Source organism: Pelophylax lessonae (genome assembly GCF_965119305.1).
Source record: "Pelophylax lessonae genome assembly, chromosome: 2".
Taxonomy (NCBI): domain Eukaryota; kingdom Metazoa; phylum Chordata; class Amphibia; order Anura; family Ranidae; genus Pelophylax; species Pelophylax lessonae.
Genome location: NC_138769.1, coordinates 640,660,479 through 640,682,895, shown reverse-complemented (window position 1 = coordinate 640,682,895; position 22,417 = coordinate 640,660,479). Strand labels below are relative to the sequence as shown.

The following is a 22,417-nucleotide window of genomic DNA, read 5'->3' as shown; positions in this document are numbered from 1 at the left end:
GAATTCCCTTTCGCTGAAAACTTTGGTCCCTATGCTAGGGTCACCAGTACGGTATTTGTACATTGATATTCTATCCCCTCTCACGGGTCTCTTTTCTAGAGAGAATAAGTTCAATGTTTGTAGCCTTTCCTTATAGCTGATGTCCTCCATTCCCCTAATTATCTTTGTTGCCCTTCTCTGGACTCTCTCCAGTTCCAGCACATCCTTCTGAGGACTGGTGCCCAGAAATGGATGGCATACTCGAGATGAGAGCGTCTTGTAGAGTGGGAGAGTAATCGTTTTATCTCTGGAGTGAATCCCCTTTTTTATGCATGCCACTATTCTATTGGCTTTGCTTGCAGCAGCTTGTCATTGCATGCCACTGCTAAGCTTGTTGTCTACTAGGACCCTCAGGTTCTTTTCCATCTTAGTTTCACCCAGAGGTTTTCCCCCCTAGCGAGTTATTTTCATTCGTATTTCTGGCACCCAAGTGCATTACCTTAGTTTTCAACATTAAACCTAATTTTCCATGTAGTTGCCCACCCCATTATTTTGTTCCGGTCTGCTTGTAAGGTTTTCACATCCTGTATAGAAGATATTGCCCTGCTTAGCTTAGCTTAGCTCATCTGCAAATATTGAGATTGTGCTGGTTATCCCATCCTCTAGGTCGTTTATGAATAAATTAAACAGGAATGGTCTCATGACAGATCCTTGGGGGAACCCACTTTCCACACCTGACCAATCTGAGTGCTCCCAAGTTATCTCCACCCTCTGGACTCACTCCTGGAGACAGTTTTTAATCCAGGTACTCACCCAATGGTCCAAACCTACGTTACTTATTTTGTACTGTAAGCGCTTGTGGGGAACTGTATCAAATGCCTTTGCAAAGTCCAGATACACCAGCTTTCCTTTACCTAGATGGCAGCTTATTTCTCATAGAAGGTTAATAGGTTGGTCTGGCAAGAACTTTTCTTCATGAATCCATGCTGATTACTACTAATAATACCGTTCTTTATTACTAAAATCTTGTATATAGTCGCTTATCATCCCCTCCAATATCTTGCAGACTATTAATGTTAGACTAACTGGCCTGTAATTCCCAGGGATCTATCTCTGCACTTTTTTTGGCTTTTTTTCCAATCAGCCGGTACCATTTCTGTCAATAGACTATCCATAAAAATTTGAAACATTGGCCTGGCTATCACCTGAGTTCTTTAAGGACCCTCGGGTGTAAGCCATCTGGTCCCGGGGACTTATTTATGTTAATTTTTTCAAGTCTAGTTTTGAGTCTGCCTTCTGTTAACCATGAGGGTGCTTCCTGGGATGTGTTTATTAACTTTAACATTACAAGCTGGGTTAATGTAGCCCCCCAATTCTTTTGTGAAGACTGAGGAGAAGAATTTATTTAGCACCTTCGCCTTCCCTCTGTCCTATGTAGCCAGATTTGCTTCATTGTCCTTTATGGGGCCAATGTGTTCTGGCCACACTTTCTTACTATTTACAGTGCCTTGCGAAAGTATTCGGCCCCCTTTAACTTTGCGACCTTTTGCCACATTTCAGGCTTCAAACATAAAGATATAAAACTGTAATTTTTTGTGAAGAATCAACAACAAGTGGGACACAATCCATGAAGTGGAACGAAATTTATTGGATATTTCAAACTTTTTTAACAAATAAAAAACTGAAAAATTGGGCGTGTAAAAATTATTTAGCCCCCTTAAGTTAATACTTTGTAGCGCCACCTTTTGCTGCGATTACAGCTGTAAGTTGCTTGGGTTATGTCTCTATCAGTTTTGCACATCGAGAGACTGAAATTTTTGCCCATTCCTCCTTGCAAAACAGCTCGAGCTCAGTGAGGTTGGATGGAGAGCGTTTGTGAACAGCAGTTTTCAGTTCTTTGCACAGATTCTCGATTGGATTCAGGTCTGGACTTTGACTTGGCCATTCTAACACCTGGATATGTTTATTTGTGAACCATTCCATTGTAGATTTTGCTTTATGTTTTGGATCATTGTCTTGTTGAAAGACAAATCTCCATCCCAGTCTCAGGTCTTTTGCAGACTCCATCAGGTTTTCTTCCAGAAGGGTCCTGTATTTGGCTCCATCCATCTTCCCATCAATTTTAACCATCTTCCCTGTCCCTGCTGAAGAAAAGCAGGCCCAAACCATGATGCTGCCACCACCATGTTTGACAGTGGGGATGGTGTGTTCAGGGTGATGAGCTGTGTTGCTTTTACACCAAACATAATGTTTTGCATTGTTGCCAAAAAGTTTGATTTTGGTTTCATCTGACCAGAGCACCTTCTTCCACATGTTTGGTGTGTCTCCCAGGTGGCTTGTGGCAAACTTTAAACTACACTTTTTATGGATATCTTTTAAGAAATGGCTTTCTTCTTGCCACTCTTCCATAAAGGCCAGATTTGTGCAGTATATGACTGATTGTTGTCCTATGGACAGAGTCTCCCACCTCAGCTGTAGATCTCTGCAGTTCATCCAGAGTGATCATGGGCCTCTTGGCTGCATCTCTGATCAGTCTTCTCCTTGTATGAGCTGAAAGTTTAGAGAGACGGCCAGGGCTTCGTAGATTTGCAGTGGTCTGATACTCCTTCCATTTCAAAATTATCGCTTGCACAGTGCTCCTTGGGATGTTTAAAGCTTGGGAAATCTTTTTGTATCCAAATCCGGCTTTAAACTTTTCCACAACAGTATCTCGGACCTGCCTGTTGTGTTCCTTGTTCTTCATGATGCTCTCTGCGCTTTAAACGGACCTCTGAGACTATCACAGTGCAGGTGCATTTATATGGAGACTTGATTACACACAGGTGGATTCTATTTATCATCATTAGTCATTTAGGTCAACATTGGATCATTCAGAGATCCTCACTGAACTTCTGGAGAGAGTTTGCTGCACTGAAAGTAAAGGGGCTGAATAATTTTGCACGCCCAATTTTTCAGTTTTTTATTTGTTAACAAAGTTTGAAATATCCAATAAATTTCGTTCCACTTAATGATTGTGTCCCACTTGTTGATTCTTCACAAAAATTACAGTTTTATATCTTTATGTTTGAAGCCTGAAATGTAGCAAAAGGTCACAAAGTTCAAGGAGGCTGAATACTTTTGCAAGGCACTGTATATACTTAAAGAATTTCTTGGGGTTCTTTTTTTACTCTCTTCCGCTATGTACCTTTCATGTTCTATTTTAGCCACCTTGATTATGCTCTTACATTTTTTTATTTGCATTCTTTGTAATGTTGGAACAACCTTGTATTTTTTAAAGGCCTTTTCTTTAGTTTTAATATGCATTTTTATGTTGGAGTTTAGCCACTCAGTGTTTATTTTAGCTCTTTTAAACGTATTTCCCTTTTGAAAGCACTGGCCAATCCCTTTGTTTAGTATTTTCTTAAAGCACTCCCATTTCTCCTCCATGTTCTTTGTTCCTCCGATTGTCTCCCATTTTATAGCATCTAGCAAAGAGCGCAGTTTAGGGAAGTTGGCTCTTTTGAAATACAGTGTCCTTGTGTTTCATATTTCTATGATTTATACTGAAACTAATTGACCTATGGTCACTGTTTACTTAAAATGCTCTGTATTTCTACATCTGTGATCAGGTCTGTATTGTTAGTTATCCGTAGGTCTGGGTCCCCGTCTGCGCCGATTGATTAATGCCCTATATAAATCCCCTACTGCTCAGATTAGAGTTAACGGTATCCTTAGTAAACCGTTTACGCTCTCCAATGGGACCAGACAGGGCTGCCCGCTCTCCCCTATACTCTTTGCTTTGTCTTTGGAACCCTTTCTAGCTAGAATTCAAGCAAACCCTTCTATTCATGGTGTCAGTCGGGTCTATGTCACATAAATACGCTGCTTACGCGGACGATGTTCTCTTTTACGTACAACAACCTATGATATCCCTGCCCAATCTTCTTTCTGAATTTGACAGATATAGCGCTTTGTCTAATTTTAAAATCAACCTTGCGAAGTCGGAAATTCTAAATGTCACTATCGCTCCGGCAATGGCCCTTAACATCCGCCCGTCGTTTCCCTTTATATGGCAATCCTATTCTCTTAAATACTTAGGGGTACATATTACTGCCCAGGTGGAGGATCTAGCTCGGGCTAACTATATCCCCTTACTTAACACAATTAGAGCTAACTTTGCAAATTGGCATCATTTAGCCACCTCTTGGATAGGGAGGGTGAATGTTGTCAAGATGAATGTGCTGCCCAGGGTGCTCTTCATGTTTCAAATGCTTCCGTTTAATGTGCCTGTTAATTTTGTTAAGACCTTAAATTCTTTGGTTAGATCATATGTTTGGCGCCGCTCACAGCTCCGGTTGGCGCTCTCGCTACTCTCGCGGGGCAAAAACCGGGGGGGGGGGGGGGGGTTGGCAGTGCCTGATTGCCTGATTTTGGGAGATATTTGACTGCCGTCTCCTTGGTACGGATAGCCGACTGGAAATTTTATACAGATGTAAAGCTCTGGGTCCAGCTGGAGCAGAAGTTGGCAAATACCTCGTTATATACCCAACTTTGGATACTGCCGGCGGCTAGAAGTCTAGCTGACACTATCTCGCCTTTAACCAGTTCGGTGTTCCGCGTCTGGGATAGGCTTCATAAGCTCCATAAAATTTCATATACTTCACCGCTTATGCCGATTTTAGGTCATAGTCTCTTTCCGCCTGGTCATAAAGATCATTAATTTTCCCAGTGGCTCCCACAGGCCAACGCCACGCTCTTGCATCATATAACAGGGACGGAAGAAATACTTCCATTCTCTAAGATATGCCGTGCCACATCAAAGACATTTATGGACTGCTGGAAATACCACCAACTTCAGCAATTTGTGAAAGCACTACCTCATCCCTTACGCCATATGCACTCCCTGAACCCGATCGAACAAATTCTAGCACGCTCTGAACCAGGTAAAGGCTTACTATCACAGTTTTATAAAGCTTTAGACGCATTATGCCCCAGCTCCACCCCATATTTTTTGAAACAGTGGGAATTAGATCTTAAATGTACTCTTTCGCCGACACAGGAGGAGGTTATTCTTCAATTGTCTCATAGTTCAGGAATCTCGGCGCGGACGGCAGAAGCCAACTATAAGTTTCTTACTAGATGGCATTACTCCCCTGCCAAGTTACAGAGGATGATGCCATCTCTCTCGGCTGACTGTTGGAGAGGTTGCGGGCTCAGAGCTACGCACGCATATATTTGGTGGTTCTGCCCTGCGATCCGGCCTTTTTGGACTATCGTACTATCTTTAACTGAAGTGATTCAGGGTTCACCTATCGCTAAGGATCCGTGGTCGGTTTTATTTAATGACACCAAACTTCACCCGGCACAGTATCGTAAATCTATTACCCCTCACCTTTTAAATTCGGCTAAAGCATTAATTCCAAAATATTGGAAGCAGTCAGCGGTTCCCTCGATACCTCAATGGCTGCGCGCAGTTGACCGTATTTACTATTTGGAGGACATGACTTTGGACCTCCGTGGTCAGGCATCTCTGGCACGTAAGATCTGGTCTTGTTGGTTAACATTTACCCATTCTAATATATACGCTTCGTATATGGTTGATGCCTCTCCAGGTTAGAATGCTAAGGCTGGTGTAACACTAAGGGAGCCCTCCCCCCTCCCCCCCCCTTTTTCTTTTCTCTTGTTGTTTCTCTGCTCTTTCCCTCCTCCTCTTTCTTTTTTCAGTTCGTTCTTCTTCGCTCTCTCTGAGCGTCCCCGTTCAAACAACTGGATTGATATGCTTAACAATCCCTGAAATACTGATTTTTTTTATGTACGCTAAGCCGTCAGGCCTTTACCTCCGCGTCTTTATAAGTGTCATTTATATGTTTAAAGTTGTGTAGGGATTGTCTAATTGTACTTCTTTTTCGGAGACCCTCTTTTTCATGCCTGTATAACCTGTATATAATTCAATAAAAATATATTAAACAAAAAAAAGTTATCCGTAGGTCTAGTAATGCATTGTTTTTTGTCTGTGTGTTCACATCTGACCCATGAAATTGTTTTGCAAAACATTTAGGAAATAGCGAGCCTTAGATGAATGGGCGGTTCCTTCTGCCCAGTCTTTATCTGGATAATTAAACTCCCCCATTATAATGACATTTTTCATCCTTGCTGCCATTCCAAGCTGTGATAGGAGGTCCGACTCCCCCCTCCTCCCTCTGGTTGGGGGGCCTATAGCATACACCTAATATTACTTTCCCCAGTACCTTACCTTTTAAGCTCCACCCATAGGGATTCTACCTCCTCCCCAGCTCCATTTGTGATATCGTCCCTCATATTTTCTTGCACATGGTTCTTGATATACAGGCATACCCCTCCCCCTTTTTTACCCTCTCTATCTCTGCAATATAGGGAATACCCCTGACGGGTTGCTAGCCAATCATAACAGCTGTCAAACCAAGTCTCCGAAGTTCCCACAAAAGCAAAGTCCACCTCATGCATTAGCAGCACCTCTAGTTCTCCCATCTTGTTGGCCAGACCCCTAGCATTGGCAAACAAACCTCGTAATTTTGTCTGGTTGCATACTAAATCCACATTAGATGTTGTGAGGCTGCACTTTCGATTTGTCAGCCTACCTACCTTGGGTTTTGGATCTCTGGTCATCCTACCACTAATGCCCCCATTAATGCCTGCTGAACCTTGCTCCCCACTGGCTAAATCTACATCTGGGCCCTCCCCCCTCATCACCTAGTTTAAAAGCCCCTCTATCTTTTTGGCCATCTTCTCTCCCAGTATGGCTGCACCCTCCCCATTTAGGTGCAGTCCATCCCTACTAAAGAGCTGGTAGCTGACTGAGAAGTCCAGTTCTCCAGGAACCCAAACCCCTCCTTACTACACCAGCTCCTCAGCCACTTGTTAACTTTCCCAATCTTCCGCTGCCTCTCTGGCATGGCTCGAGGGGCAGGTAGTATTTCTGAGAATACTACCTTGGAGGTCCTACTCCTTAGTTTATCGCCTAAGTTCCTGAAATCATTTTTTAGGACTCTCCATCTCCCTCTAACTTTGCCATTGGTACCCATGTGTACCATAACAGCTGGGTCTCCCCCAGCCCTACCCAATATTCTGTTCACCAGATCCGTGATGTGCCAAACCTGAGCGCCTGGTAAATCACATATGTCTGATCCCCCAGGGATCACACACAGTCCCCTACAGTAATGGCCCATCCCCTCTCACCTGTGCACCTCACTTTGAGCCCCTAGTAATCCTCATCCCGCAGGGGCAGCAGTGACACCTAGCACTGCTCAGACTGCAAAAACTATGTATAGGGGATGGGTTGTGGCACTGCTGTGTGCAAAAAAAAAACAAATGCATCCTTAGGGGTGTCAATGATTCCGAAACCCACACAATAAACTATGTGCAACATATGCAAAATATTATTAGGTGCAAAACTGCTAAAGTGCAAAATATAAATTATTTTGCTACATTGGTAAACACACTCATGAACAATAAATGAAATAAAACCGTGGCCATTTTAAATGAGATAATAGCACAGATATCTGGTCCAGCTATTTCCCCAGTCTAGCAAATAGGGAATTAATTCCACTTATTCCCCGGGGGGTTTTGTGTTTTTTTTTTTTTTTTTGTGTACTTTTGGAATATAATAAATAACTGATGTCTTTGCTGCTTTCGGTGTCAAGTATTTGGCCTTTTTTTTTTTTTACTTAGTATGCCCGTTTTTTTCCCTTTTGTGATATAGGCTTTCAATTTATTTTTGTATTTCGTCTTTGGGTTACTCTTCAATTTTTTGTAAGTATCTTCCTTGCTTAGTTTGATTCTTCATTTCTTTCTCATAATCTTTCTTATTTAGGATGACCAGTAACTCCTCCTTTGTCTGCTGGGCGGATTACCACCTGTTTCTCCTTCTCTATTTCCTTAATAGTATTCCAAACTTTCTCCTGATTCGATCTTTTAACTTCTAAATTTTTTAACATCCTCCTCTGCCATTTTCCTAAAAACTTCCAGGCTTTTGTTACTGGAACTCTTAGGATTAAATACTGATTTGTTCCTTAGGTTAGTACGTTTAAAAACTGTTTGTGTGGCTATCTTTGGTTCTGATCTTTTCGTAGAAAAAAATTTCTTAATGTTAATCTTCCTCATGAATTTTTGCAAGTCTATATATACTTCAAATCTGTCCAAATCTTTATCTGGAGCATACAGATAAAGATAAAGATTTGGACAAATTTTGAAGTATATATAGACTTGCAAAAATTCATGAGGAAGATTATCATTAACAACGCATTTCATTTAGGCCTCTTTATAAAAGTTTATAAATATCTCTTTAAATAATAATACTTCCTGGCCATTTTGGTAATATTTTGTATATAGATGTTTTACTGTATTCATAATATGCATTTTTAAAACCGGAGGTAACATAACGCTACCAGCATATTATCAAATTGTGATCCCACCTACGGGGCTACAGATACACACATGGCCCAATTAAGTAAATATGACGCAGGTCAAGTTTACACCTGCGGAGGCTTAACGGTCTGCCGCTGGATAGGGGGAAGCCTGTGGGCAGCTGCATTTGCATTGGATATGGGGTTGCCAGGAAACATTGGAAAACATCCGTGCTGCTATTTAATTTAAAAAGGCCAGGGATCATGACATCAGAGTGACAAAATGTGTAGGGCGGAGCCTAGCGTCATTGCGACACTTGCGGTTTGGGTCTGTAGAACACATCGAGTCCCGGACCTCCTGGTATTTTAAATTGAGCGATTTGTAGTTCATTAAATGTAAGTGCACTACTGAATTTTTATCAATAAAACTACATGTATGGTTTTACACTATGGCTCTGGCTTTGGAGCGAGCATGAACGAGTGCCTACATAGCAAGCCGCACTCAGCAGGATGGAGAAGCCAGGAGTGCTGGCGAGCGACCCAAGAAGAGGAGGATCCGGGTTGCTCTGTGCAAAACCACTGCACAGAGGAGGTAAGAATAACAACATGTTTGGTGTGTGTTTTTTTTTTTTTTAACCTTTTAGTGTCCCTTTAAAGCAGATCTAATCCCTAGCTGGATGACATTAAAGCACTGTGCCTCTTAACCACTTGCCGACCGCTCACATTGAGCGTACTGCGGCAAAGTGGTTCGTTATCGTCCAGCGATGTAGACCTACATCGCTGGACTCCTCCCCTTGAGGGCGGCGCGCACGCGCCGCCGGAGGCTCGCGCTCCCACTGTATTCAGTCACAGCGGGAGCCGGGCCAGGGGAGGAGCGGCGGTGATCACCGCCGCTCTTCCCCGATCATCGGGGATCGAGTGTGGAGATCCCCCCGCTTGTGTAAACAAAGCGGGCGGATCTCCTAAGTGATAGGCAGGGACAGATTGCAGGATTCAGCATAGCTGAACCTGCGATCTGTGCCTGTGTCACACAGCCACCTCTCCCTCAGTAAGCACCAGGCATACATTAACCCCTTGATCACCAATAAAAGTTAACCCCTTCCCTGCCAGTGTAATTTTTACAGTAACAGTGCATATGTATAGCACTGATTACTGTAGTAATGTCACTGGTACCCCCAAAAGTGTCAAAAATGTCAGTCAAGGGTCCGATCTGTCCGCCGCAATGTCGCAGTCCCTCAAAAAAAAACGCAGATCGCCGCCATTACTAGTTAAAAAAATAAATAAATAAAAATGACATAAATTTCCCGTAGTTAGTAGCTGCGATATCTTTTGCGAAAACCAATCAAAGTACGCTTATTGCGATTTTTTTTTTTTTTTTACCAAAAAAATGTAGCAGAAAACAAATTGGCCTAAAATGTTAAAAAATTTAGATTTTTACATTTTTTTGGTGGGGAATTTCATATAAAAAAAGTGAAAAATATTGTTATTTTTTCAAAATTGTTGCTCTTTTTTTGTTTATAGCGCAAAAAGTAAAAATCGCACAGGTGATCAAATACCACCAAAAGAAAGCTCTATTTGTGGGGAAAAAAAGGACATAAATTTCTTATAATATTTTGGGTACAGCATCGCACGACCGCGCAATTGTCCGTTAAAGTAACGCAGCCGAATCGCAACATATGGCCTGGTCAGGAATGGGGTAAAATCTTCCGGTCTTAAAGCTGTTAAAAAGCTGTTAAAAATATGCTCATTGAGAATTTTTTTGTCAAAGACATGTAGCTAAATACATTTTGGCCTAAATATATGACAAAAATTGAATATAGTGGATATTTTTTAACTGTCAAAGTAGAAAAATATTGTTATTTTTTCAAAATTGTCACTTTTTTTTATTAATATTGCAAAAAAATGAAAAGCGCAAATCAAATACCAGAAAAAGAAAGCTCTGTTTGTGGGAAAAAAAGGACGTAAATTTTGTTTTGGTACGGCATTGCGTGACCGCGCAATTGTCAGTTAAAGTTGCACAGTGCCAAATTGCAAAAAATGGCCTGGACGTAAAGCAGGAAAATCCTCTGGTGGTAAAGTGGTTAAATAGTTACCAAGTTTTTTCTTCAAAAAATATCATTTCCATACATCCGTTTTTGGATCAGTGCTGCTGATCTCCTGCAGCCTCTTTCAGCTGCTCCCTGTCAACATGTACTGCTCCAGCGTCAGCTGCAGATCATTGCTCTGCACTGGCTTACTGCTGGTGACAACAATGAATTCTGCCTGCACAAAGAATCTGGCACAGGTGAGTATAGGTTTCTGCAGAGGTGCATGTAACGGGATGACAACACAACAGGAGCCCATCAGGGCACTAGCTGTCACTCAGTAACCGGACGTGTCTGAATCAGGACCATTCTACAGGATCACTAGATCCTTATTTTCACAAAACGTGTGAATGTAAAAATCACATTCACACTAAAGTGTATATAACATTTTAGTGAGTGGGTTTAGATGTATTTTATTGCTTAGTGTCTAGAGGAAGTTCTGTTTTGTTGGCAGTAGCAGCACGTTCTTCCTGGTATTCTGCTTATTTGTGTTTTTTGTGAAGGGTGCTGCACAGCAGTAGACTAACTGGTGTATTTCCTTGTCATGTGAAAAATTATCTCTAACCAGTAAAATGACAAACATCCAGTTGTCTTCATTATTTCTAGGAAGCTGAAGAGGGATTTTCCCAGTGCTGTTGTGCTTAGTACAGACGACTATTTCCTAATGGAAGACGGAACCTACATATACAATCCAGATCTACTACAAGATGCACACAGATGGAATCAAAGGAGAGGTGAGCTACTGATTTGTCTGCAGAAGGTCAGAGTAAATTCACCAGGCAATGCCTGTTGCTGTACATTACAATGATGCTTATCCTCTGTAGAGTGAAAGGGGGGAGGGGTGCGTGTTTAGGAAACATGAAAAAAAAATTGATTGGAGCCGCTCTATGTAGTAACATAGAGGGGTGCCTGCCTCCCAGAACACAATAGTGGGGCTACCCCTCCCATTTGAAATGTTCAGATGATAGAAAATATTCCTAAAGGGGAACTTAAGTCTGCTGTACTCCCATCTCCTCCAGCAATGCATCATCTGTGAACTAATGAAAAGTAAAAAAAAGGTGCGCAAATCAGTAAGTGGAAGCAGCACTAGAGAAATATGTAGAAGAAGTGGATAATAATACAATTCAATAGTAAACCAACAATGTTGTAAGGGGGGATGGGTGCGCTGATAGTGTGTTGAAGCTGCTCCAGGTATTCAGTGCTTTTGAATATGGATAAATGTATATGTAGTGTGGGGCGCGCTAAACAACAAATAAATAATGAATATATAACATATATCTATATGTGAACCAAATCAACAAAAGTAAATATATATAACATATATCAATCTGTGAAGCCAATTAATAATACAAATCAATTGGTGCATAAACATAAAAGTTGGAGGAAGGAGCCAGTGCAGCAGAAGCTATAGCCTCTACTTCTAGAGAACCTAGTAGGCCAGTTAAAAGAAGTGAGAATTCTCAAGAAAAGCCGAAAGAGAATATAAAGCTCAAGCCTTTGAAAGAAAATGTATCTAATAACCAGAAAAAAGTAAAAATAAAGGGAAAGGTGATAATGAAAAAGGACGTCCTAAAGTACAAGATTATAGGAGGGAATACGAATATCGTCATCCCTCATCTGATAGGACGCGGAGACGTTCAAGATCAAGGGATCAAAGAAATCGTCATCCTTCATTTGAAAGGACTTGGAGACGTTCCAGATCGAGATCTCCAAGAAGAGTGCAAGTAGATTACATGGGAAACTACTTGGACACTCCACATACACCTAGACCTTATCCTACTGGTTCTCATAACAGGTATGAGCCTCTTAGACATGAGAGATACGAGGAGAGAAACGATCGGAGAGAAACACCTCCACAGAAGACTCCAATCAGTGCCAAAAAGAAGAATTTTTTAGGCCAGGGTCCCAAAAAAGGGAACCGAAAAAAGTGAAAAGGGGCTGTAGAGGGGGATCCAATCGGAAGCTCAATGTAGAAACCAATGGAATTTTTACTCTCAGTGGGATCACATTGACGAACTCCGAAAAGCATACCCTCAATAAAGGGCTCAAGTACGCTCCAAAAAAACAATTGAATAAATTTGAAACCTTTATTGACATCCATAAGTATGTGAGAAAATTGAATGTCAAGCGGCACTTTTTGTCCAATGCTTATGAAAGAAATCATGTTTCTTATACATCCACCACTTCCATTCCAACAGGTCTTAGGAATGCTTCCTTATTTAACCCCCAAGGAGTACAGAGTCACCATGTGACCATTTTTAAGGACCTAGTTTTAAAGGAATTGGAAGAGAAGGAATTTAAATCACAACTGCAGAGAGATCTGAAAAAAGGTGTGAAATCCCTTTGCGAGAATAAAAACCTTGTGATAAGACCGGCGGATAAAGGTGGGGGTATCGTTCTTCTCAATAAGGAACAATATACTGAAGAAATGGAGAGGTTGTTATCTGATAATGGCACCTATGAAGTTTTGAAAAAAGACCCCACCAGTTGGAGAAAATAGTGACTAAAGGTTACGAGGAAGGTATTATAAACCAAAAAGAGAAGGAATTCTTGGTACCTTTGGCTCCCAGGATTCCGACTATATATTATCTTCCCAAAGTACATAAAAGCCTCACTAGACCACCTGGGAGGCCCATAGTGAGCGGAATCGATTCCGTTACCTCCAGGATTGGAAGGTATGTGGACCACTTTCTGCAACCCCTGGTCCAAGAAACCCCTTCATATCTTAAAGATACGGCTCAATGTATCCAGGAAGTGACACAATTAGAGGTGGAGGGAGACGTACTGCTGGTCACGGCAGACGTGACGTCTTTATATACCATGATACCCCACCAGATAGGATATGAAGCGGTATGCACTTTCTTGGACACTGATTATGAAATACCGATGGACCAGAAGAAGTTCATCCTGGATCTACTCATTTTCGGCATGGAGCACAACTATTTCTATTATGGCGAAAAGTTCTACCTACAGAAAATGGGCGTAGCTATGGGGGCCAAGTTTGCCCCCAGCTTAGCCAATTTTTTTTTATGGCACTGTGGGAAGATAGAAACATTTATTCCAACAGACCCAGGCAACTGGTTATGTGGAGAAGGTACATAGATGACATGCTGTTAATATGGCAGGGAGAAGAAGATTCACTGAGAAGGTTCATGAGAGATCTGAATTGTAATAATTGGGGGATCAGGTTTTCTTATGAATTTAGCAAGACCTCAGTGAACTTCTTGGACCTAGTCATATCCAGGGTAGGTTCCAGTTTTTCCACCCATACCTATTATAAGCCGACTGATAGGAACGGCTTTATAGCCCTGGACAGCTGTCACCATCCAGCCTGGCTCAGATCTGTACCCAAATCACAATTCAGAAGAGTCAGAAGTAATTGTACCGACAGCCAAGTATTCCGGAAACAAGCTATGGTCCTGAAAGAAAAATTTCTGGAAAAAGGCTACAAACCAGAAGTGCTAGAGAAAGAAATTCAGACCCTGGAGTTAGTTGAGCAAAGAAGTTTGATACAACCTAAGGAAGTTCAGAACCCAGGAAAAACCAGTTCCAAGTTTGAATTTACTTTCATTACGAGATTCTCACAAAACTACAAGTGGCTAAATCATGTATTCCGGAAACACTGGGGAGTCCTACAGAAAGATAAAATTTTAGGACCCATGCTACCAGAAGTTCCACCTATTATTTACAGGAAGGCACAGAACTTACGATATCTGGTAGCCCCCAATCCCATTGATCCTCCTACCATCCCAAAATTTTTTCCTGATATGAAGGGCTTCTTTCCCTGCAGGAGTTGTAGAGTGCGTAAAGAAGCCCAAACTATCAGGACTAATAAATTTCATTCAACTGTGACAGGTAAAGAGTACCCCATTAGAAATTTTATTTTCTGCCATACGAAAGGGGTTGCATACCTTTTTACAGTGTGAGTGCAATTACCAGTATGTTGGAAGAACCATACGTACTGCCGCCATACGTATTGGAGAACATCTGACCAACATACACAAAGCTTTTCCTGGGCATAGTGTATCCCAACACTTCGCCCAATGTCACAGAAAAAATCCCAAGAGGTTAAAAATCATCGTTATTGAGAAATATACACCACACTGGAGGGGGAGCAATCTGAGGAGGTCTATATCCAGGAGGGAAACCTTCTGTATATATGAGCTCGGCTGCTCCAGACCCCAGGGACTCAACATAGAGTGGGACATAAACGCACACATTAATGACTGTTGATCCCCACATATATTTTGGCAGGTTTTATATTTTAGTTATCTTTTAACATTTATTTTAAATTTGTATTGGAGCATATGGTTTAATATAGTTCAATACATTTTATTATACACATATTTCCGGTGTCACCCCTTTCCCACTTTGCTCCTTAAGCAGTGTGTTGTGGGACAGGAAGGAAAGTGTTTACTTCCGGTGTCACCAGGATGTGCTATAGATCGATGTTTTTATACATTTGTTTTTAACAAATAATAAAGTATGTTTTTATACATTCCTTTTAACACAAGGAAAGTTACCCATATTTAAGTAATTTGCCTTAAATTGCTATCAGCCAGAAGTTCCAAAGCATACCTGCTCTGCAGACAGGAAGTAAAGTGTTTACTTCCTGTGTCACCAGGATGTGCTATAGATCGATGTTTTTATACTACCTGCTCTGCAGACACCGGAAGTTAGACAATTTGCTTCCACCTGTATAAATAAAGCGGAAGTGACGATGCGCCAGTACTCCTGTCTCAGTAGAAGTCGTATGGGAAGAAACCGGTCAGATTAGGAGGCGCACACGTCACACACAACTTGCGGTCCGTGCTGCAGCCGGCCGCAAGCCTTTGCAGGAATTCGTATGCCTATGTTTATGCTGAATACAAGACATCTAATTGTAAGTGCAATATCAACTGTTTTTTGAATAAATTTCAAGGGTAATACACTATTAGTCCTCCTTTTTCCTTTAATACACGGTGGTTTTGTGAGCTTGTGAAGAAGGAGGAGGCTGTGTTTCTTGCTGGTACTCGTTGCCATCTAGTGGAGAAAGAAAGGTAGAGCGGTTCTCCATCCCACTTCAGGATTTTAAAGAGGAAGCAAGGCGGTGGTTTCACTGAATAAGTGCATACCTATTACCATCTGGTAAGAGGCTAATTCTTGGTGATTTACACGTGGTGTTTGTTCATAAGGAGATTGGATATTTTTTCAGCACAAGAAAATATAGTTGCACCTTATTTATTTCCGTTTGGTAAGGATGAATTTCACTCGGTGGTGGATACACGTATTATTTGGATAGAATACAATTCTACTCACCTGCACAATATTTATGGACACTTATGAACTTTTATGTTTATGCACCAATTGATTTGTATTATTAATTGGCTTCACAGATTGATATATGTTATATATATATATATATATATATTTACTTTTGTTGATTTGGTTCACATATAGATATATGTTATATATTCATTATTTATTTGTTGTTTAGCGCACCCCACACTACATATACAGTAAACCAACAATATTGATGTGTAAAACAATCAAATCTTGTTGATGTGTAAAACAATCAAATCTTGCTTTTGATGTGTAAAACAATCAAATTTATGCACCTACAAGATTTGATTGTTTTACACATCAATATTGTTGGTTTACTATAGCGCATTATTATCCACTTCCACATCATCTGTGAACTACCTTGCTGGCTCTGACATTTCTGAATATCTTGATTGGCCGGTGTTCCGTGAGAATAACCTACCCCGTGAGAAATGCCTACCCTCGTCACTTCTGTCAGGAACATCTGACCAGCGTAGCAGTGCGTATGCTCAAAGCCGCGGATACGTCATTGAACAGCAGAGGAACTGTCAAGTGCGCATGCTCGGATGGTATGGATTTATCACGGTAGTGTGTGTAACGTTAAATTTGCGGCAGGTAAATTAAAACAGCTGTGCTGCAAAATGAGTCATCTCTGCTCCTATTCCTGTCAGTTCCCTGATCTCGGCTAGTAAATGTAAAAGCGGCGGCGGGTGTATGAAATGTAAATGACGGAGATCTCGGCTCAGTGATCCGATTTTATATTTATTAGCCGCGATCAGGGAAGTGACAGGTATAGGAGCGGAAATGACTCATGTTGCAGAGGAGCTGTTTTAATGAAGCGCCGCAAGTGTAACGTTTCACACAGTACCGTGATAAATCCATACCCTCCGAGCATGCGCACTTGTCAGGCCCTCAGCTGTTCAATGACGTAGGTGCACCGGAAGTGACGAGGGTATGAAATTTTCATGGGTAGGTTTTTTTCACGGAACACCGGCCCGAGATTATTTAACATGCTTGAATGGAACATAAGGGCTAAATTCACTTTTTCTAGCAAATAGCCTAGGTAGTCAAGGGACCCTAGTAGGTATTAAAAAACCGAAGCTTTGTAAAATGTTCTTTTTTTCTTTTTTGAAATTTTTTTTTATTAGTTTTAGAAAAAAGAACAACATACAAAACAGAGCTGCTGGGCATTCCCTGGCTCAACAACAAAAAAATAAAACACACAGTAACAAAAAGTAGAAAACAAAACCCCAAACAAGACTGCCCCCAGTTGCTACGGAATGATTTGCATTACGCTCAAGGATCATACGAACAGTAACAATCCATTCACCGTGGGATAGTCCAGAAGTATAGAAGGATGGCAAAAGTCCAGGTTCCACTGCACATGGGGGAACAAATATCTATACCAAGCAAGGTTCCGAGGTCATCCCATAAGAGCCCTCAGCATCATTAGTTGTGTCACCAGATTCAAACCAAATGTACCAAACCTTCGCAAACTTCTGTGGGCAGCCTCTGTTGACATAGGTTGCCTTGTAAAGCGGGATCACCGAATTTGCCAGGGATTTCCACGAGGAAAGGGTGGGCACATCAGGCTTCCGCCATCTGAGAACCACCAATTTCCTTGCGTAAAACAGCAAAAGGCCCAGAAGAGTGCGAGACGCCACAGAATGAGCCAAATCATTTACAAGTCCCAGAATGCAATATTCAAGCTTGAAAGGCACGCGAATGGTGGTTACTCGAGCTACAAAGTCCAGAATCTTGGTCCAGTATGCAACCAAGGGCAGACAATGCCAGAGCAATATGGGTATAGGTGGGGTCCATTGCACCGCAGCGCCAGCAGGTCGCGGGCGTGTCAGGGAAGGCCCTATGCAGTCTAGTCTGAGTCAGGTGAAACCTGTGGAGGATTTTAAACTGCACCAAGCGGTCTCAGGTGGCCACCAAGTGACGAAATGGGTAATCCCAGACATCCTTTCAATCCTCCGCATCCAGGTCGGGAGCCTCCGCCACCCAAAAGGCCTGGAGAGCCTCCAACCCAGAATGACGCCAGGGAGTAGGGTACTATAAATGGTAGAGAGAGGTTTTTGCAACGTCTCATTCCGGAGAATAGCATCCAAGTCCGCTTGTAAAATGTTCTTTAAAGTGTAAAGTGGTATTAAACCCAAAAGACAAACACTTATTATATTGCAGCTTACCAATTCTTGGGTGTGATGGGTGCATATTTTTTTTAGTATTTCTTTCTTCCGTTTTAACCACTTGCAGCAGCTATGCGCTGGATCGTGTGTGTGTGTGTGTGTGTGTGTGTGTGTGTGTGTGTGTGTGTATATATATATATATATATATATATATATATATCTCTATCGTATGTATGTATGTATGTATGTATGTGATCTGGCTCCTCCAGGCAGGGGGCAGGCATAATGCAAAATCACGGCAGGGGCCGATCATCGGGTATGGCGGACTCAATGTCCTAGTAAAAGCACCTCCCACACTACACTAAAACACTAGCTAGGCACATAGTTAACCCTTTGATCATCCCTGATGTTAACCCCTTCCCAGTCAGTGTCATTAGTATAGTGACAGTGCATATATTTTAGCACTGATCACTGTATTTGTGTCACTGGTCCCCAAAAAAAAAGTGTCAGAATGGCCGTCGCTGATTGCCACCATTACTAGTAAAAAATTTAAATAACCCATAGTTTGTAGACGCAATAACTTTTGAGCAAACCAATCAATATACTCTTATTGGGATTTTTTCTTTTACCAAAATATGTAGCAGAATACATATTGGTCTAAATTGATGAAGAAGATTTCCAAATTGTCGGTCTTTTTTTGTTTATCACGCAAAAAAGAAAAACGCACAGGTGATCAAATTCCACAAAAAGAAAGCTCTATTTGTGGGGAAAATGGACATACATTTTGTTTGGGTACAGCAATTGTCAGGTATAGTAATGCAGTGTTGTCTCGCAAAAAATGGCCTGGTGAGGAAGGGAGGGTGAATCTTCCGCAGGTCAAGTGGTTAATCTGATAATCCAATCCAGTCAGTAAGGCTGACCATAAACTGTTTGAATTATGTATGGACAGGCTGAATGTACAGCTGTGGCCAGAGGTTTTGAGAATGACACACATTCATTTTCACAAAGTCTGCTGCCTCAGTTTTTATGATGAGAATTTGCATATACTTCAGAATGTTATGAAGAGTGATCAGATGAATTGCAATTATTTGCAAAGTCCCTCATTGTCATAAAAATTAACGTAATCCCATAAAAAAACATTTCCACTGCATTTGTGAAGAAGGCTTTAGGGCACCCAAGAAAGTCCAGAAAGCGCCAGGACCACCTCCTACAGTTGATTCTGTTGCGGGATTGGGCACCACCAGTACAGAGCTTGCTCACTAATGGCAGCAGGCGGGTGTGAGTGCATCGGCATGCACAGTGAGGTGAAGACTTTTGGAGGATGGGCTTATGTCAAGAAGGGCAGCAAAGCCACTTCTCTCCAGGAAAAACATCAGGAACAGACTGATATTCTGCAAAAGGTACAGAGATTGGACTGCTGAGGACTGAGGTAAAGTCATTTTCTCTAATCAATCCCACTTCCGATTGTTTGGGGCATCCGGAAAAAAACATGTCCGGAGAAGAAAAGGTGAGCGCTATCATAAGTCCTGTGTCATGCCAACAGTAAAGCATCCTGAGACCATTCATGTGTGGGGTTGCTTCTCAGCCAAGGGTGTGGGCTCACTCATAATTTTACATAAGAACACAGCCATGAATAAAGAAGGCGCTGGTTGCCTTCCGGTTGGCTTACCTCGGTGCCGATTGGTCGCAGAGCGTTCCAGCAGGGGTACTTAGATGCCGGATGTTGTTGTCTGAGTCACGCCCCCAGTTGAAGTCGGACATGACGAAACCGGTCGGGGCGTGACCAGACTACGCATCCGACATTACGTGACACGGCGGAGGACCTACCCGGAAGTTACTGGGCTGGCGTGGAGTTAGCCCAGCGGACTGCACGAGTGAGGCTCCCTATCTGGCCGTTTATGTGGGACTTATTGCCTGTTCCTTTATCATGTGAGTGCAATTTATCCTTCTAATAAAGCATTTATTTTGATGGTACTTCACTATTTGGAGCCATTTTTCTTTTTATGACACCATTGGACCGAGGGGAGTGTGTGATGGTGATCTCTAGATGTATATGCAGCAGTGGTGAACAAGTCCTGTTTTCCCATATGTACTTTTTACATCAACATATGAATCCTGCTCATTCTGCTCTTGTGTGAGAACACCTGAGCATTTGTTTCTGGTGAGTTGCCACTTTTACTAAACCTCTCGGTGTGACACTTGGTGGTGGATGGTGATCCAGTAGTAACTTCACGTACCCCTGGATGTTTTATGGACATTTTAAGGACATTGCACCTCTCGTTTCTAGAGTGCTTATCTAGCAATATCTTTGTCAGCATGCTTACAGATATAACACTCTGAGTCATTTAACAGTGACTTTTTTTGCGCTACTAATCTTCTTTACATGAATAAAGAATGGTACAAAAACATCCTCAGACAGCAACTTCTCCCAACCATCCAAGAACAGTTTGGTGATGAACAATGCATTTTCCAGCATGATGGAGCACCTTGACATAAGTCAAAAGTGATAGCGAAGTTGCTTGGGGAACAAAACATGGTAATTTTGGGTCCATGGCCAGGAAATTCCCCAGACCTTAATCCTATTGAGAACTTGTGGTCAATCCTCAAGAGGTGGGTGAACAAAAAAACCCTCCACAAATTCTGACAAACTCCAAGCACTGATTATGCAAGAATGGGCTGTCATTATTCTGGATGTGGCCCAGAAGTTGATTTTCAGCATGCCAGGGTGAATTGCAGAGGTCTTGAAAAAGAAGGGTCAACACTGCAAATATTGACTCTTTGCATACCCTTAATGTAATTGTCAATAAAAGCCTTTGCCACTTATGAAATGCTTGTAATTATACTTCAGTATACCATAGTAACATCTGACAAAAAGATCTAAAAACACTGAAGCAGCAGACTTTGTGAAAATTATTTGTGTCATTCTCAAAACTTTTGGCCACGACTGTACCACGTTTATCGATCAACTTGGGTACAACCAGTCTGCCGGATTTTACATGTGATTATCATTGGCAGCTGGTATAGCTGCTAGAAATCCACTCCCAGCAAAGATGGTTTCCTCCCTGCTTCCCCCTGCCAGGAAAAGACATTGGATTGTTGGAAGATATTCCCCTGTCAACACTATGTTGATAGCAAATCAAGCAAATTCTTTTCCTGCTCTGTGTATGGCCTGCCCTGTCTGTTGTTTTTTGAAAGAACAAGTTCTACAGCAGAATGTATCAGTTATAGAGATGAGACAAACCATTTAACACTAGCAGGGGTGATTACAATGATCAGCTCTTGTTTATTTATGTGAAACCTTTATCCCAAATGGAAAACACCGTGCTGTAACTGATTATAAAGTATTAGCTGGAGTGCAGCTTCAATTTGTTACTGTATTCAAATCTGCTAGTCCATCTAACACTCCCCTCCCCCCAGACTGACAATGCTGCTTTCCAAAGGTGCCCCCTGTGCATCCAGAGTGGGTGCACTCTAATACTGGATGTGTGTTACTGGCCAGGTGAAAACAGAAGGGAAAAACCCCTAAAAAGAAAGCTGATGCAGCCACCACCACAACCCAAAAAGAAAAGTGTATTCATTTTCTGCTTACCAAGTCCTAGATGTGGTGGCTGCATTCCGTTTTCTTTCTTTTTTTTTTTTTTTTTCTTTCCATTATTTTCATCTGGTGATCCTGCAAGTAAGTCTGTTATTTTTCAAGTTACTTTAACAGCAGTTAAGTAGGGTTTACATTGACTTATAATTGGCCGGTTCAGCAGGAACTAGCCAAATTTTTATCCATGTGTACCGCTGCCTGTACAACAGATGCCGGTTGTTAGAACAGCTTCTGACAAATGGTCATTCTGGAAAACCAGCATTCAATCAGCACTTGCGGCCAATAGCTGCAGTGCTGATCTGTGTATTCTGGTGGAGAGAGGGAGCTCCTGCTGTCAGAAAACAATACAACAGAGAGAGATTCTTGCATCTACATTGCTTTGATGCAGAGGTCTGTCAGGTTTTTATTTATTTGTATTTAACACTGACAGGGGAGCTTACAATGATCAGCATTTGGTTAAGTGAAGGATCCCAACAATCATCCAGCTGTAGGAGGTACATGATGGAGTCCACAAGCAAACTAAACTGGAACCTTTGCCCTGCCGTGCCCCCTACTGGCAGAAATGCATATTTCTCTTGTTTGAGAACTGCATTGAGAAGTACAATGTTACTTGAATTGTATTGCAGGATTCACTTGTTTTCAGCTGAGAGAACTAGCAATTATTTAAGACTTTACATAAAGTCTCAGAAATCTTAAGGTCTTCATGTTATCTAAATTTAATACCACGTCATAGATGTAATATTTATCATTGCTAAAGGACACAAAAAGGCTTTTAGAAAGGTTTTTTTTTTTTTTTCAGGCCTTCCAATCTCTAGTGAAGGGAGATTGCAGGAAGGGGGAAAGTCTGGGTGATAACAACTTCAGTTGTTGGATGGGAATTCAGAGTTCGGGAGTGGCATGAGGCTAACCATGATTGACATAACAGGGGTTTGGGGGGTCGCTATTCATTTGACTTGAATCCATTGTTTA

At 41.7% G+C, this 22,417-nt stretch overlaps 1 protein-coding gene across 1 annotated transcript in view; it reads left to right on the top strand.

Annotated features, from left to right (window-relative positions):
• Nucleotides 1-22,417, top strand: part of N4BP2L1 (NEDD4 binding protein 2 like 1) — a 42,191-nt gene that overhangs the window by 10,034 nt on the left and 9,740 nt on the right. The window contains exon 2 of the mRNA XM_082244582.1: nt 11,030-11,157. Within this exon, the coding sequence (XP_082100708.1) occupies nt 11,030-11,157 (128 nt within the window). The remainder of the gene's footprint in view (nt 1-11,029; nt 11,158-22,417) is intronic.